Raw genomic sequence first — 13,710 nt, 5'->3', positions numbered from 1 at the left:
GCCCTTTGTTCCTAGAATTTCCTATCTCTTTCTTGATTGACACCTGTAATTTCTTCCCTGCCTCTCTCTTTAGTTTTATTCATAGATGACTAGACCACCGAAAAGACCTACCAAAGTCTACATTTCAAAGAACTTTGCCTCACCCTGGTTGACAATAGGAGGAACTATAGCAAGAGGGTAAAAATTTGTTAGAATAATCTTGATAATGGATAAATCTACATCTGCTATATCCCCACTTGATTCCCATAGTATTGATTGCTTCTTCATAGTTACATTTAAAGCTGCTCATTCCTACCTTCATTTGTTTGACTGACAGTTCCATGAGACTAACTTGGTAGGCATTTATTATATTTTTTAAGTTAAAGAAAGCCTGCAAAACATTTAACAAATGGCTTTAGCAATCAAAGTACTTAAGTATGAGATTTACATATAAAACCTAAAGTAAACAAATTTATTTTGTGTTTCAATGGGAAACAAAAGAAAGTGTCTATCTCAATCACTTTATAATGTCATATTAATTGAGAAGAATAGAAAGGTAAGGAAGCCATTATTTAATAGCAGAATGCGTGCCAATCCATTTGGTGTTTTATATTCATCATTCTCACACTGAACCTATAAGGTGGGTGCTGTAGTGTTAAATTAGCACTTTTAAAGAGAGATGTCAAGTAACTTGCTCAAGATTGTGTAACAATTAAATGACCTAGCCAAGATTTGAACCTCAGATTGTGTGATCGAAACCCATGGTCTTTCTTCTGTATCTTGCTGTCTCATATCTAGGAAGGGTAATGAGACATACATGTATACTAAGGAAGCAGGGGCTGCTGATTACTTGCATAACATTTTAAAATATGATTTTTTTATTGGCCTCCCTTTATTCTGGTGCTTAACATTTAATATCTAAATTAAGAAGACATTATCTTTATATCTTTTGTAATGCACCACTTTCAGAGTTATCCATCAAGCCAGTTGGAAGTCGTTGTTAGAAATGCCCAGAGACTGCTGACAACAATGCTAAATATCTTTTCATTAGTTCCATTCATTAGCTTCAATAACTGAATATATTAACTAGACCTCACACGTATATTAATCCCATAACTTACTAATATTCAGAATAAAATTCAATTGTCACATTTTTAAATACATGGCTTGATTGCTAAATGAAATAGAAGTGCTATTTAAAGATTTTAAACGCAAATTGTGACTGTTGAATGTTGCCCCTTTAATTTTTTTTCAAATAAATACTAAAAACACTTTTTACAAACACAAAGAGACACGACTTCAAAACAATTTAACTGTGATTTAGTAGTGGGTAGGAAAAAAATAAAGCTGTCGTCACAGGCAGTATAAACAATTTTCAAGAGTCTTAGGAATAAAATGGCCTCCTTAAAGCAGCTTGTATAAAATTTGATCTACTGATAAAATTTAATTCTGCATTTCTTCATCTTTAGATACTCAGCGTTAAGTGAAAACTGATTTATATTTAGAATGATTTATAGTATGACAAAGTACGAGCTGAATTTTTAATAGACCTAGCATGTACTTCCTATCCTAAGTATTTTGTCTGCTTCCTGGTGATTGACCAGCTAAGTACCAATGGCATCACCTGCAGCTTGCCTGGTCTGCTGACTAGAGGCAAATGCATAGAGCAACTGCTACTAAGAAGGTGAGACCACAGAAGTGGCAAAAAAAAAAAAAAAAAAAAGCAGTTTAAATAAAGATGACTGAAGCAAAAAAGAATACAGATTTTCTTTTAAAAATGTAAGGCTTACTGTTTTTTTTTTTTTTTTGAGATGGAGTCTTGCTCTGTTGCCCAGGCTGGAGTGCAGGGGTACGATCTTGGCTCACTGCAACCTCCACCACCCGAGGTCAAGTGACTTTCCTGCCTCAGCCTCCTGAATAGCTGGGATTACAGGTGCCCACCACCATGCCCGACTAATTTTTGTATTTTCAGTACAGATGGGGTTTCACCATTTTTGTCAGGCTGGTCTCAAACTCCTGACCTCGTGATCCCCCTGCCCTGGCCTCCCAAGTGCTGGGATTACAGGCGTGAGCCACGGCGTCCGGCCCAAGGCTCTTTTTTTTTTAACTTTTGAAATAGTTTTACTCAGACACAAGCTAAAGTACTTCACAAGTCATGCAATTAGAACACTCTTAAGTAGAGTGATGTTTGGAGTAAGGTGGGAAGAAGTAAGTGGCACGCATACCTTCGCTTGTCCAGCTTTTGTGATGGCAGGAATATTAAAGTGCTGTCCAGTGTAAAAATGCACTCCACTGAACAGGATCACTGCAATTGAGTCTCCTTCCTTCTCAATTACTTCAAGGATATCCTCTATTCTTAAGGTTTCTTCCCCCTAAATCAAGTTAGGCACAAGTTAGGTCATATCCATAATAATAAATTTGTAATTTCATATTGCCGATCTAAATTTCACCATGAGCTCTTTTGCATTACAAAATAGAAGATTTTTTTTTTCAGATTAAGGTTCTTTAAAAATCTGGCATAAGAGCAGCATTTGAGCATAATTTTTATTATTAAGAAATGATAATGAAAAAGTAGAAAAGTGGCTTTTAAGGTGAAAGTCTGCAAAAGCCTAATTGCTTAATTTATTCTCCAGTTTTAAAAAATTAATTTGTACTATTTCCACAGCTATAAGTTGTTTTCTCCTTATTCCTGACTAATGAAACACCACAAAGTGCAAGAAGTCCATGAAGTATTGTATAGCAAGATAAATTATCAGAAATTGGTATTGCATTTATCAATCTAATATCCTGTTATTTTTTCCAAAAAAAGAAAACATGCCGGGTGCGGTGCCTCACATCTGTAATCCCGGCATTTTGGGATGCCAAGGTGTGCAGATCACTTGAGGTAAGGAGTTCGAGACCAGCTTGGCCAACATGGTGAAACCCAGTCTTTATTAAAAATACAAAAATTAGCCAGGCATGGTAGTGCATGCCTGTAATCCCAGCTACTTGGGTGGCCGAGGCACGAGAATAGTGCCACTGCACTCCAGCCTGGGTGACAGAGCAAGACTCTGTCTCAAAAAGAAAACAAAACAAAACTAAACTAAACCAAAGAAAACATAACACTTACACATCTTTTATCTGAGTTTTACCTAGCCAATATCTTCTATTAGATTAAGAGTAAAATCTCCTCCAAAATAATCTAAAGCTCAAGACCCAAACAAGAAGAAAAATATCAATAAAACTGACTATAATAGAGGGGTTTTTTCCTTATATCTTTCCACTACAACTAATAATTGATTACTTACTAAAAGTTGTGAATGAATTTAGATTTGGTCTTGCAAACAACTTGAGCTGGAAAAAATTAGTTAAATACAAAGTACCTATGTGTATCCTGTATCCTGGCAAATCTGAAGTTTTCATATTTTTTTTTTTTTCTTTTTGAGATGGAGCTTCACTCTTGTTGCCCAGGCTGGAGTGCAATGGTACAATCTTGGCTCACCACAACCTCTGCCTCCCGGGTTCAAGTGATTCTCCTGCCTCAGCCTCCTGAGTAGCTGGGATTACAGGCATGTGCCACCACATCTGGCTAATTTTGTATTTTTAGTAGAGATGGGGTTTCTCCATGTTGGTCAGGCTGGTCTTGAACTCCTGACCTCAGATGATCTGCCTGTCTCAGCCTCCCAAAGTGCTGGGATTACAGGCGTGAGCCACTGCACCCAGCCATGAATTTTCTCCAGTGCTGTCTGACATGATTTTGAGGTCAATGCATCATTAATTACATTAATATTTGGGGGAAGCTCATTAAGATATTATCCTATAGTTTACTTTTAATTTTAATTATCTTGGTATTTGCCAATTACTCTGCTCCATGTTAAGAGAGTACGTGTGTGTGTGTGAGTGTGTACATGTGTGGGTGTGAAATACACTCTCTACTAGAAGAAGCCAGGAATTTGTTTACAAAATGGGCATCAATAAAAATTGGCATCCCAATATTAATGGGATTGTTATTAAAATATCTGAATTATTAAGTGAAGTGTACTTTATATAAAGAAAAGAATTTCATTAATTGTAAGTAAAATTAATAACTTGGCAATCCAAAACTCTTTATTCTTAAAATAATCTAATAAGGTTTACCCACCATAATTTCCAATAAAGTGGTAAGGAAAATATTATAGATATTAATGCTTAATTTATATCTTAAAAAATCAGTATTAAGCACATAAGAAATACATTTCTCAATGACAGGATATGGCCCTCTCTCATGTTGACTTGTTCTAGGTAATGCTCAACAGCGGTCCCAAGATTATGAGTAACTCGTGAAACTCCACAATATTGGTCACTTATGTGATTATTAGCAGCTATATTCATTTTTGCTAGAAATTAACAATTTATATCCTTTCATGTGAGAACTTTTTATTCCATTAATTTATTGCATGTTGGCAAATGGAAGTGAATAGAGTACATCTTTAATTTATTCAAAGTAATTCTTGGTTGAAAGAAGTAAAAGGACTAGTGGCCGGGGAGCATCTTATGTGAAACTTAAAATTTATTCTGTATGATTCGCCTGGTGACAAATTACACAGGCTGCAGGGTTTAAATGTCAAGTCTGTGAGCCTTATATCTCTATTAATGTAAAGTACACATTTAGATCTTAGGTCAAGCCTGATTAGACACATGCTTTTGTTATCTGTTTACATATAAAGGAGTCTCAGAGAATAAAGTAACTTTCCCAAAGTCACATACCCAGTACACTGGAGAGTCTGAGATTTCACTGGACATATTAGCCAGACTGTAAAGCCCAAGCTCTTCCCCTTATACCACATCCCTTTCTCCACTATCCTAGTCTAAACACAAAGAAAATGTTTGATACTTAGAATAAGAGGGGACATGAAAGATAGTCACGATTCCATTTCAACAAATAATTCTGGTCTTTAGCAGGATTTTAATGGCACCCATGGGCATGACGTTTGAAATTAAAAATGATATACTAAATTTGTCACACTTTTCCCATCCCATTGAAGAATATGGCAGACTCCAGTGGTATTAACAGAAAAATAGTTTGCTTGCCATATGGCTAGCCCTTGAAAAATGAAAATAAATACACATCTGAGTTATTCTCTATTTTAAGCAAAATGATCTAATAGTAACAGAAGTATAGCTCCTTCATGCTTTCTTGAAAGTTCCACTAAAGTAATGAAGATTTTAATAAACTTTTGAGGAAAATGAAGAAAAAAATCAATATTAAACAAAGCATGATGAATATTTCTTTCTTTCTCATATACCTCTCTTGGCTTTATCATCCGCATACTTTCTTCAATGTTAAGTCCGTGAAGTTGTAGTTGTGACTCAATAGCATACTAAAAAGGAAAGATGATGTATTTATCAAATCAAGCTGAGAGCACAGAAGTACACTGAAATAACAAATAATAAAGTAAAAATAAAGGCATATTATTATATTAAATCCAAGGTGAAGGTTAAAACACCTAAACAAAATACACAACAGAGAAGAACCGCTTAATAAAATTCACATATAGAATTCTGAACATTCTTTGAGATAGATGAAAACAGAGGGATCTCCTTGACTTAAGGAATTATAAGAGATTTTAGAATAAGAAATTAAATCCAAGTCAAAACCAGAATTTGGAAAATAAGCAAAGTGAATAGTAGGGACTTGTCATGCTTGAACATAGGATATAGAAATGGCTTACCCTAGGAAGAGTAAGTTAGCTAAAAAAAGGCATTAAGAAGTTTACTTCATTAAGAGTACCAGATATGTATGCGGATAAGCCACCACACCGACCTGGAATCTTTTGTAGCTATTAGGATTTTGATCCATTTTAGTAAGATATTAGGGTTTTATTCCTTTTGACATAATTACTTGCCCTAAAATTACAAGAGCTAGAATAATAGACAGCAATGATGTAGAGAAATAAAGTTTCTCTAACACCAAAACTAAAATATAAAATGTACTTTCAAAATTAATTAATTATTTATTATTTACTTTATAGAGACAAGGTCTCACTATATTGCCCAGGCTGGCCTCAAACTCCTGGGCTCAAGTGTTCCTGCCTTGGTTTCCTGAAGTGTTGAGATTGCAGGAGTGAGCCACTGTGCCCAGACTTACAATGTACTTTTATTTGTGTTTGTGTCTGAAACCATAAAATTTCTTATCAAGTAATAATAAACATCTCATCATCAAGTAAAGTAATGTGACTTTTTTTTAGTAAATCACAAGAAATATTTTTAATCTGTAATAAATAATATTTTGATAATAATGGGCCAACATTTATGCTAGCATGCTATGGAAACAAACTGAACAAATAAAAGTTTATATTCCTATTCTATTTAGCTAACGGGTTAAGCACTGGGGTTTGTATTGATTTGATTTCATAAAATAAAAGAGCAACAAGAATTAATAAAACATTTATAACTGCACTTGATTTAGACCAGTGGTTTCCTCAGTGTCTTTAAAAAGACTAATAAATCAATGTTCCTATTCCATCCTCTCTTCCCTTAACACGTGTTTTACTTTAACAAAAGAAATAAAGCTATAATCTATTAGAAAAATTTAATCAAAAGCATTTGACAGACCTTTTTATTGTAAGATTGCTTGGAAAAGCCTAGTGAGTAAACATTCAAGTCAGGCAAATGATAACGCTGCTCTAGGAAGAGTAGAAAGAACATAAATACAATTTGAAGAAGTCCTTACATGATCAGAAGGGAAGGCTTTGGCTTCTAGAAGAATTTTATATCGTTTTGGTGTAGGCTTAAAAAATGATAACTGCAATAAAATGGATTTATTGAGAAAGCATTAATGCACAATTTATACATTTGTTCATTTTATGTCACACTTTCATTTTGTAATCTCCAGTATTTTAAAGACATTAATTAACTCAACATCTTAAGTGTTTGTCAGGGCTACCTTTTCAATTAGCTGTGTTTCCAGTGAATTGCAAAGAGAAAGAAGATATTGGCTCAATTTGCTTATCAATGAAACAGCAAACTCGGGGGAAAATGTGAATGAGATAACGAATCCTCAAACTTTACTTATATATTAATTGATGAAACTTAAAAGTCTGATGATTAACAACAAAAAAAGATGTTAATTGAAAAATTATCTTCCCAAAGCATTTCATGGTAATATTGATGGCATGACACTGAAATGGTCTATGTATGTCTTATTTGTATTGACAGTAGCTCATTTGTTCAGTGAAGCTCTTTCATTTCTCCACACAGTTCCTAGAGAGTGATATTGACAATAATAACAACGAAGATGATAGCTACTGTCAACTGAGTGTTGATCAGTGGCCAGGGTAGGAAAGCAATTTTCACATATTATTACATTTAATTATCATGCAGATCTTTGAGGTAGATATTATTTTTCTCATTTTTACAAAGGAAAATACTAAGACTTAGAGATGCCAAAAGCCTTTTTCAACCTCAAATAGTCATTATGTAATTTAGCTGGGAGTCAAATCCAGGGATATCTGAACTTGTAGACATGTTTCCAAAACATACTTAAAAAGATGAAGTCAAGATTCTTCAAAGCATTGGGCAGTCACCATTAACACAATATCCCAAATAGATAATAGATTTGACACTTTAAGGTAAAACTGTTTATTGAGTAAGATGTAAGAATTACCTTAAACACATTAACTCATTTAAGGTACTAGACCCCTTTTTAAAAATTTAATTCTCCAAGTCTTTTTTAACCTATATTAATATACAAAAGTATACTGATCCACTAACTCACTGTGCTGAAGCTATTGGAAAATTGTCTTTCCATAAAGCTCAGCGCTTTGCTAGCATTACACATCACCGTTTTGTAGGCTTGCATGTAGTTTGCCTATTTACCCATTATGGCCCTTATTCTTTATTTTCCCAGACAAGAACTGTTCATTATTCTAAAGCTCTTCTCAAGAGTCAACTCTTCTATGATTAGGAAGAAGCTATTATATCATGGTCCAGCATTTCCTAGTAAAAATGAAAATAACCTCACAATTTATTTTTAAATAAGTAAACCGCCAGAAGCTCATGAACTAAAGATAGAAAAACATCAGATTCTGTAAATGAATGTGTTCTAAACATTAGTGGGAAAGAAAACTTACCATTAGAAGATGTAAATTTACAGTCAAAGCATTCATTAGGGCTATTTCTTTCTCATTGGCTCCTGTAAAATAAACATATCATAATTTAGATGTTTCTATTATGTCTAAAGATACTGAAAAAACAAAGTAGGAAGGCTTCATTCAATCATTCTTCATGTCTTTAGAGATAAGGGCATATTTGAGGTGTCATCACAAAGAAATGGAAGTTTTCCCATTTGACTCATTTTATCAAATGATATCTGGACTTAGATGCACATAGCTAGCTAAAATTATATTTCTTTTATGATGTAGTAAATAACAACAAAATAATGAAGCATTTGCTTTTGCCTGTAAACTAAAAATGATATATCCTATTATCAGCTCGATTGTCAAATTCCCAAGGAGCATATTTTTGTGGTAAGTATATCTTCAAAGGAATCTAAAAAGATATTAAGGCCAATTACATTTTTAAAGTTCGTTGTTTCTAACATCAAATTAAAATGCACCTTTTATAAAAGGAGGCAAACTTTGTGAATCATAACTCACTGTTATTACAGTGAAATATAAAACAAAACAAAACAGCTGCATAGCAAAGTATGACCCAAATAGCTCTGACATTTATTCATACACACTGAGATGAAAGATAATATAGACATGTATTGTCTGATGAGAAAATATGCAAAAGTAAGATATCCACTATATAATTATTAATATAATCTGATCTAATTCCTGCTAACAAGGGTTTTGACACTAGAAACCGACCCAGAGACAGAGAATACATTGGTTACTTAAGAATTCAAAGCATAATCACAACAATAATAATACTTTCCATGTTTTGAGTTCTTACGATGTTTCTTCAAGGCAATTAGACCTGTGTAATAGAAATTATGCCCCTTTACTGTCACTGAGAAAAATGAGATGTGTACCTTAATGTTTTAAGGCTGAACTAGATGTTGGAGAAAATGTATAACACAAATCCTACATTTTGTATCCAGAGGGATATTTCTGAGACAGTCCCATTTTAAAAGAATAGACAGTACATAGAATAAATCTAATAGGCAGATTCCAGGATAAGTTCACTAGAGGGGAGAAGCCATGTAGATAAGTATATAATTTAAGAATTTATATTTCAACATAGCCATTTAAGGAAGGGCCTGTATCTTTATTGGGTCAAAGAAAACTTCTTGTTGCATTTGCCACGTAGATTTCTTCATTTGACAGACGAGGTTGATGAACAAGTGGTGGATGTTAAAAGATGTATCTCTGATCATTGTAAGGTGAATAATATCTAACATCAAGGGGCAGTAAGAAAAATCTCACTGTATATTCCTAGAACTAAATAAAATTTGTCTTAGATATACTAAGATATGAATATAAGCTTATGTTGCATATAGTGACATGCCTTCTTCTCCATGTTCCAAAGACAAGATTTCTTTGAAATATGGTTTAAAAAATACTGCCATCTTCATTATATTTGTTTCCCTACATTATTGTGGAGGCTAAAGCAAGTCTATATTGGGTGTTAATCTGCCATGTTGACTTCTGGGTAACCCTTATTCTGGGAATGCCTTTAAGATTTCTATTTTAACTACTGCTACCATAAATCCTGCCCTTAGGCAGATTCACATAGCATTCTTGCCTTTCCCTGAGAGGTTGACTTCAATTGTTCCACACAATCCTTCCCTATATTTTACATATAAGTCATACACGGTGGGTAATGGTGCGGGGGGATTCACTATCTAATCTTGTTGCCAGTTGCCAGGACATCATGACTTCTGTTTCTCACTCACTATTAAATGTTTCTTCCTGAGAAACTAGATTTGTCAGTCTCTTTCTTGGGCCTTTCAGCTTCCTCCGGTTTGGGGGATAGGTTTGCATAAACCTGTTGACCACAGAACAATTATAGTGTGAATTTTTACTGCTATTTCTAAAACAAACACTATCTAAAGTAACTTGATCTTACTCTTGACTCCCTGTTATTTGTACACATCTTTTTGGAAAACCATTTATTTAAAAAAAATGGCAGGGTGAGTGGAAGGAGGAAAGAAAAAGTAATATGAAGAAAAATACAGAATTAGTAGAAAGAGAAGCATTTTAAAGAATAAAGTGAGGAGAAAATAAAACAAAAAATAATTATCACAAATAAAATCAAGAAATGGAAGAGGCAGGAAAAAGGAGGCTTTCTGTAGAAGTTCAGACATTCCATTTTTGCTTAAATATTATATTCTGATTAAAATGGATATAATGGTAGGCTGAGGCAGGAGGAATGCTTGAACCCAAGTGTTCAAGATGGGCCTGAGCAACATAGTGAGATTCTGTCTCTGTAAACAGTTTTTAAAAATTAGCCAGGTGTAGTGGCATGCTCCTATAGTTCCAGCTACTCTGGAGGCTGAGACAGGAAGAGTGCTTGAGGTTTCAGTGAACTATAAATTGCACCACTGCACTCCACACACTGGCATGGGTGACAGAGTGAGAACCTGCATCTAAAAAAAAGCAAAAATAAAAACAAAGAAAGAAATAATAAACAAAAAAAAAAAAGAAAAAGAAAAACATAAATGAAAAAAGAAAATTAGAATATAGGCTGGGTGCAATGGCTTACATCTGTAATCCCAACACTTTGGGAGGCCAAGATGGGTGGATGGTTTGAGCTCAGAAGTTCAAGACCAGCCTGGGAGACATGGTGAGACTCTGTCTCTACTAAAAATACAAAAAACAGCTGGATGTGGTGGTGCATGCCTGTGTTCCCAGCTACTTGGGAGGCTGAGTTGGAGGATCACTTGAGCCTGGGGAAGGTGGCGGGTCAGGAGAGGTAGCAGTACACTCCAGCCAGGGTGACAGAGGGAGATTCTGTCTCAAAAAACAAAAACAAATGAACAAAACACGATACAGATTCCTGGACATTTTGGTTCTCCAAACAATACAGTGTTCATTTTGAATCACCTAAAATTTTTCTTGCTTGGGAATGTGATGCACCTACACACACGTTCCCCTCCAGATGTGCTGGGCAGAATTAAACTACACTTATACTTGGTATAGAGCTTCCCTTATCTCACTTTCAATGGCCTCCTCACACTTGGGCCAACTCTTTGTAAATAATCCCTTCCTGATTTGAACAATTTGTCTGTACACATATACAAACATTATTGTACAATGGACCACTTTAAATTAAACTTAACTGAGCACATCACAAAATGCAATCTTCACCTGCTACTGACCTTTGTCCAAGGACAGGGTTAGTCCAACATGCAAGAATGTGTACACTTATAACTGGGGGTGGTGCAAACAGTAAAGTTTCAAAACATTAACAGAAGTGTTTACTACAAATATGACCTAAAGGCACTAAAGAATTTAGTGTTCTTAACATCAAAGAGCTACAACAGACTGATTTTTAGTGTACAGGCATACTTTATTTCATTGCACTTCATTGTTTTTTGTTTTATTTTGTCACTCAGGTTGGAGTACAGAGGCATGATCACAGCTCACTGCAAACTCTGCCTCCCAAAGTCAAACAATCCTTCTACCTCAGTTACAGGACATCCAGCTAATTTTTTGTATTTTTGGTAGAGACAGGGTTTTACCATGTCCAGGCTGGTCTCAAACTCCTGAGCTCAGGCTATCTTCCTGCCTTGGCCTCCCAAAGTGCTGAGGGGATTATAGGCATAGGCCACCACACCTGGCCTTTTGTTTGTTTTTTAAACAAACTGTAGGTCTGTGGCAACCCTCCATCAACTGATCTTATCAGTGCCATTTTTCCAAAAGAATGTGCTCACCTCATGTCTCTGTATCACATTTTGATAATTCTTGCAATATTTCAAACTTTATTATTATTATTTCTGTGATCAATGATCTTTGCTGTTAATAGTGTAATTATTTTGGCATGCTACAAACCACATTCATATAAGACAGAGAACTTAATCAATATATGTTGTGTGTTCTGACTGCTCCACTGATTAGCCCTTCCCCCATTTCTCTCCCACTTCTCCAGCCTCCCTGTTCCCTGAGACTCAACATTGAAAATAAGCCAATCAATAACCCTACAATGGCCTTTAAGTGTTCAAGTGAAAGGAAGTGTCACATGCCTCTCACATTAAATCAAAAGCTGGACATGTTAAGCTTAGTGAGGAAGACATGTCAAAAGCTGAGGTAGGCTGAAAGCTAGGTCTCTTGTGCCAAACAGCCAAGTTGTAAATATAAAGAAAATGTTCTTGAAAGAAGTTAAAATTGCTACTTCAGTGAACACAAGAATGATAAGAAAGACCAACAGCCTTGATATGGTTTGGCTGTGTCCCCACTCAAATCTTATCTCGAGTGGGAGGGACCTGGCAGGACGTAATCATGAGGGCAGGTCTTTCTTGTGCTGTACTCCTGATAGTGAATAAGTCTCATGAGATCTGATGGTTTTAAAAATGGGAGTTTCCCTACACAAGCTCTCTCTTTGCCTCCTGCCATCCATGTAAGATATGACTTGCTCCTCCTTGCCTTCTGCCATGATTGTGAGGCTTCCCCAGCCACATGGAACTGTGAGTTCTCTGGTAAACCTCTTTCCTTTGTAAACTGCCCAGTCTCAGGTATGTCTTCATCAGCAGCATGAAAACAGACTAATACAGTAAATTAGTACCAGTAGAATGGGACACTGCTGAAAAGATACCCAAAAATGTGGAAGCAACCTTGGAACTGGGTAACATGCAGAGGTTGGAATGGTTTGGAGGGCTCACAACAAGACAGGAAAATGTGGGAAAGTTTGGAACTTCCTAGAAACTTGTCAAATGGCTTTGACCAAAATGCTGATAATGATATGGACAATGAAATCCAGGCTGAGATAGTCTCAGATAGAGATAAGGAACTTGTTGGGAACTGGAGCAAAGGTGACTCTTGTTATGTTTTAGCAAAGAGACTGGTGACATTCTGCCCCTGCCCTAGAAATTTGTGGAACTTTGAACTTGAGAGGGATTATTTAGGGTATCTGGTGGAAGAAATTTCTAAGCAGCAAAGCATTCAAGATGTGACTTGGGTACTGTTAAAGGCATCCCATTTTAAAAGAGAAACAGAGCATAAAAGTGGGAAAATTTGCAGCCTGACAACACGATAGAAAAGAAAATCCAAATTTCTGAGGAGAAATTCAAGGTAGCTGCAGAAATTTGCATAAGTAACGAGGAGCAGAATGTTAACCCCCAAGACAATGGGGAAAATGTCTCCAGGGCATGTCAGAGGTCTTCATGGCAGCTCCTCCCATCACAAGCCCAGAGGGCTAGGAGGAAAAAGTGGTTTCATGGGTGGGACCCAGAGCCCACCTGCAGTGTGCAGACTAGGGACTTGGTGCCCTGAGTCCCAGCCACTTCAGCCATGGCTGAAAGGGGCCAAGGTACAGCTCAGTCCGTGACTTCAAAGGGTGCAAGCCTCAAGCCATGGCAGCTTCCATGTGGTGCTGAGCTTGTGAGTACACAGAAGTCAAGGTTTGGGAACCTCCGCCTAGATTTCAGAAAATGTATGGAAATGCCTGGATGTCCAGGCAGAAGTTTGCTGTAGAGGTGGGGTCCTCATGGAGAACCTCTGCTAGGGTAGTGCAGAAGGGAAATGTGGGGTGGCAGCCCCCACACAGAGTCCCTACTGGGACACCATCTAGTGGAGCTGTGAGAAAAGGGCCACTGTCCTCCAGTCCCCA

General features: G+C 36.1%; 1 protein-coding gene across 7 annotated transcripts in view; it reads right to left on the bottom strand.

Annotated features, from left to right (window-relative positions):
* Positions 1-13,710, bottom strand: part of KYNU (kynureninase) — a 152,703-nt gene that overhangs the window by 73,253 nt on the left and 65,740 nt on the right. For 5 of the 7 annotated variants that reach the window (XR_010118859.1, XM_055261596.2, XM_055261599.2 and 2 more), the window contains 4 exons: positions 8,070-8,131; positions 6,671-6,742; positions 5,244-5,318; positions 2,205-2,351 (listed from right to left, as the gene is read on the bottom strand). Coding sequence is in view for 6 of the 7 variants with exons in the window: in XM_055261596.2 (XP_055117571.1) it covers positions 2,205-2,351; positions 5,244-5,318; positions 6,671-6,742; positions 8,070-8,131 (356 nt within the window). In the remaining variant the exon portion in view is untranslated. The remainder of the gene's footprint in view (positions 1-2,204; positions 2,352-5,243; positions 5,319-6,670; positions 6,743-8,069; positions 8,132-13,710) is intronic. The other 2 variants (XM_055261597.2, XM_063631319.1) reach the window with 1 other exon arrangement.

Source organism: Symphalangus syndactylus, chromosome 22 (genome assembly GCF_028878055.3).
Source record: "Symphalangus syndactylus isolate Jambi chromosome 22, NHGRI_mSymSyn1-v2.1_pri, whole genome shotgun sequence".
NCBI classification, from domain to species: Eukaryota; Metazoa; Chordata; class Mammalia; order Primates; family Hylobatidae; genus Symphalangus; species Symphalangus syndactylus.
This window is presented reverse-complemented; position numbering and strand designations above follow the sequence as displayed.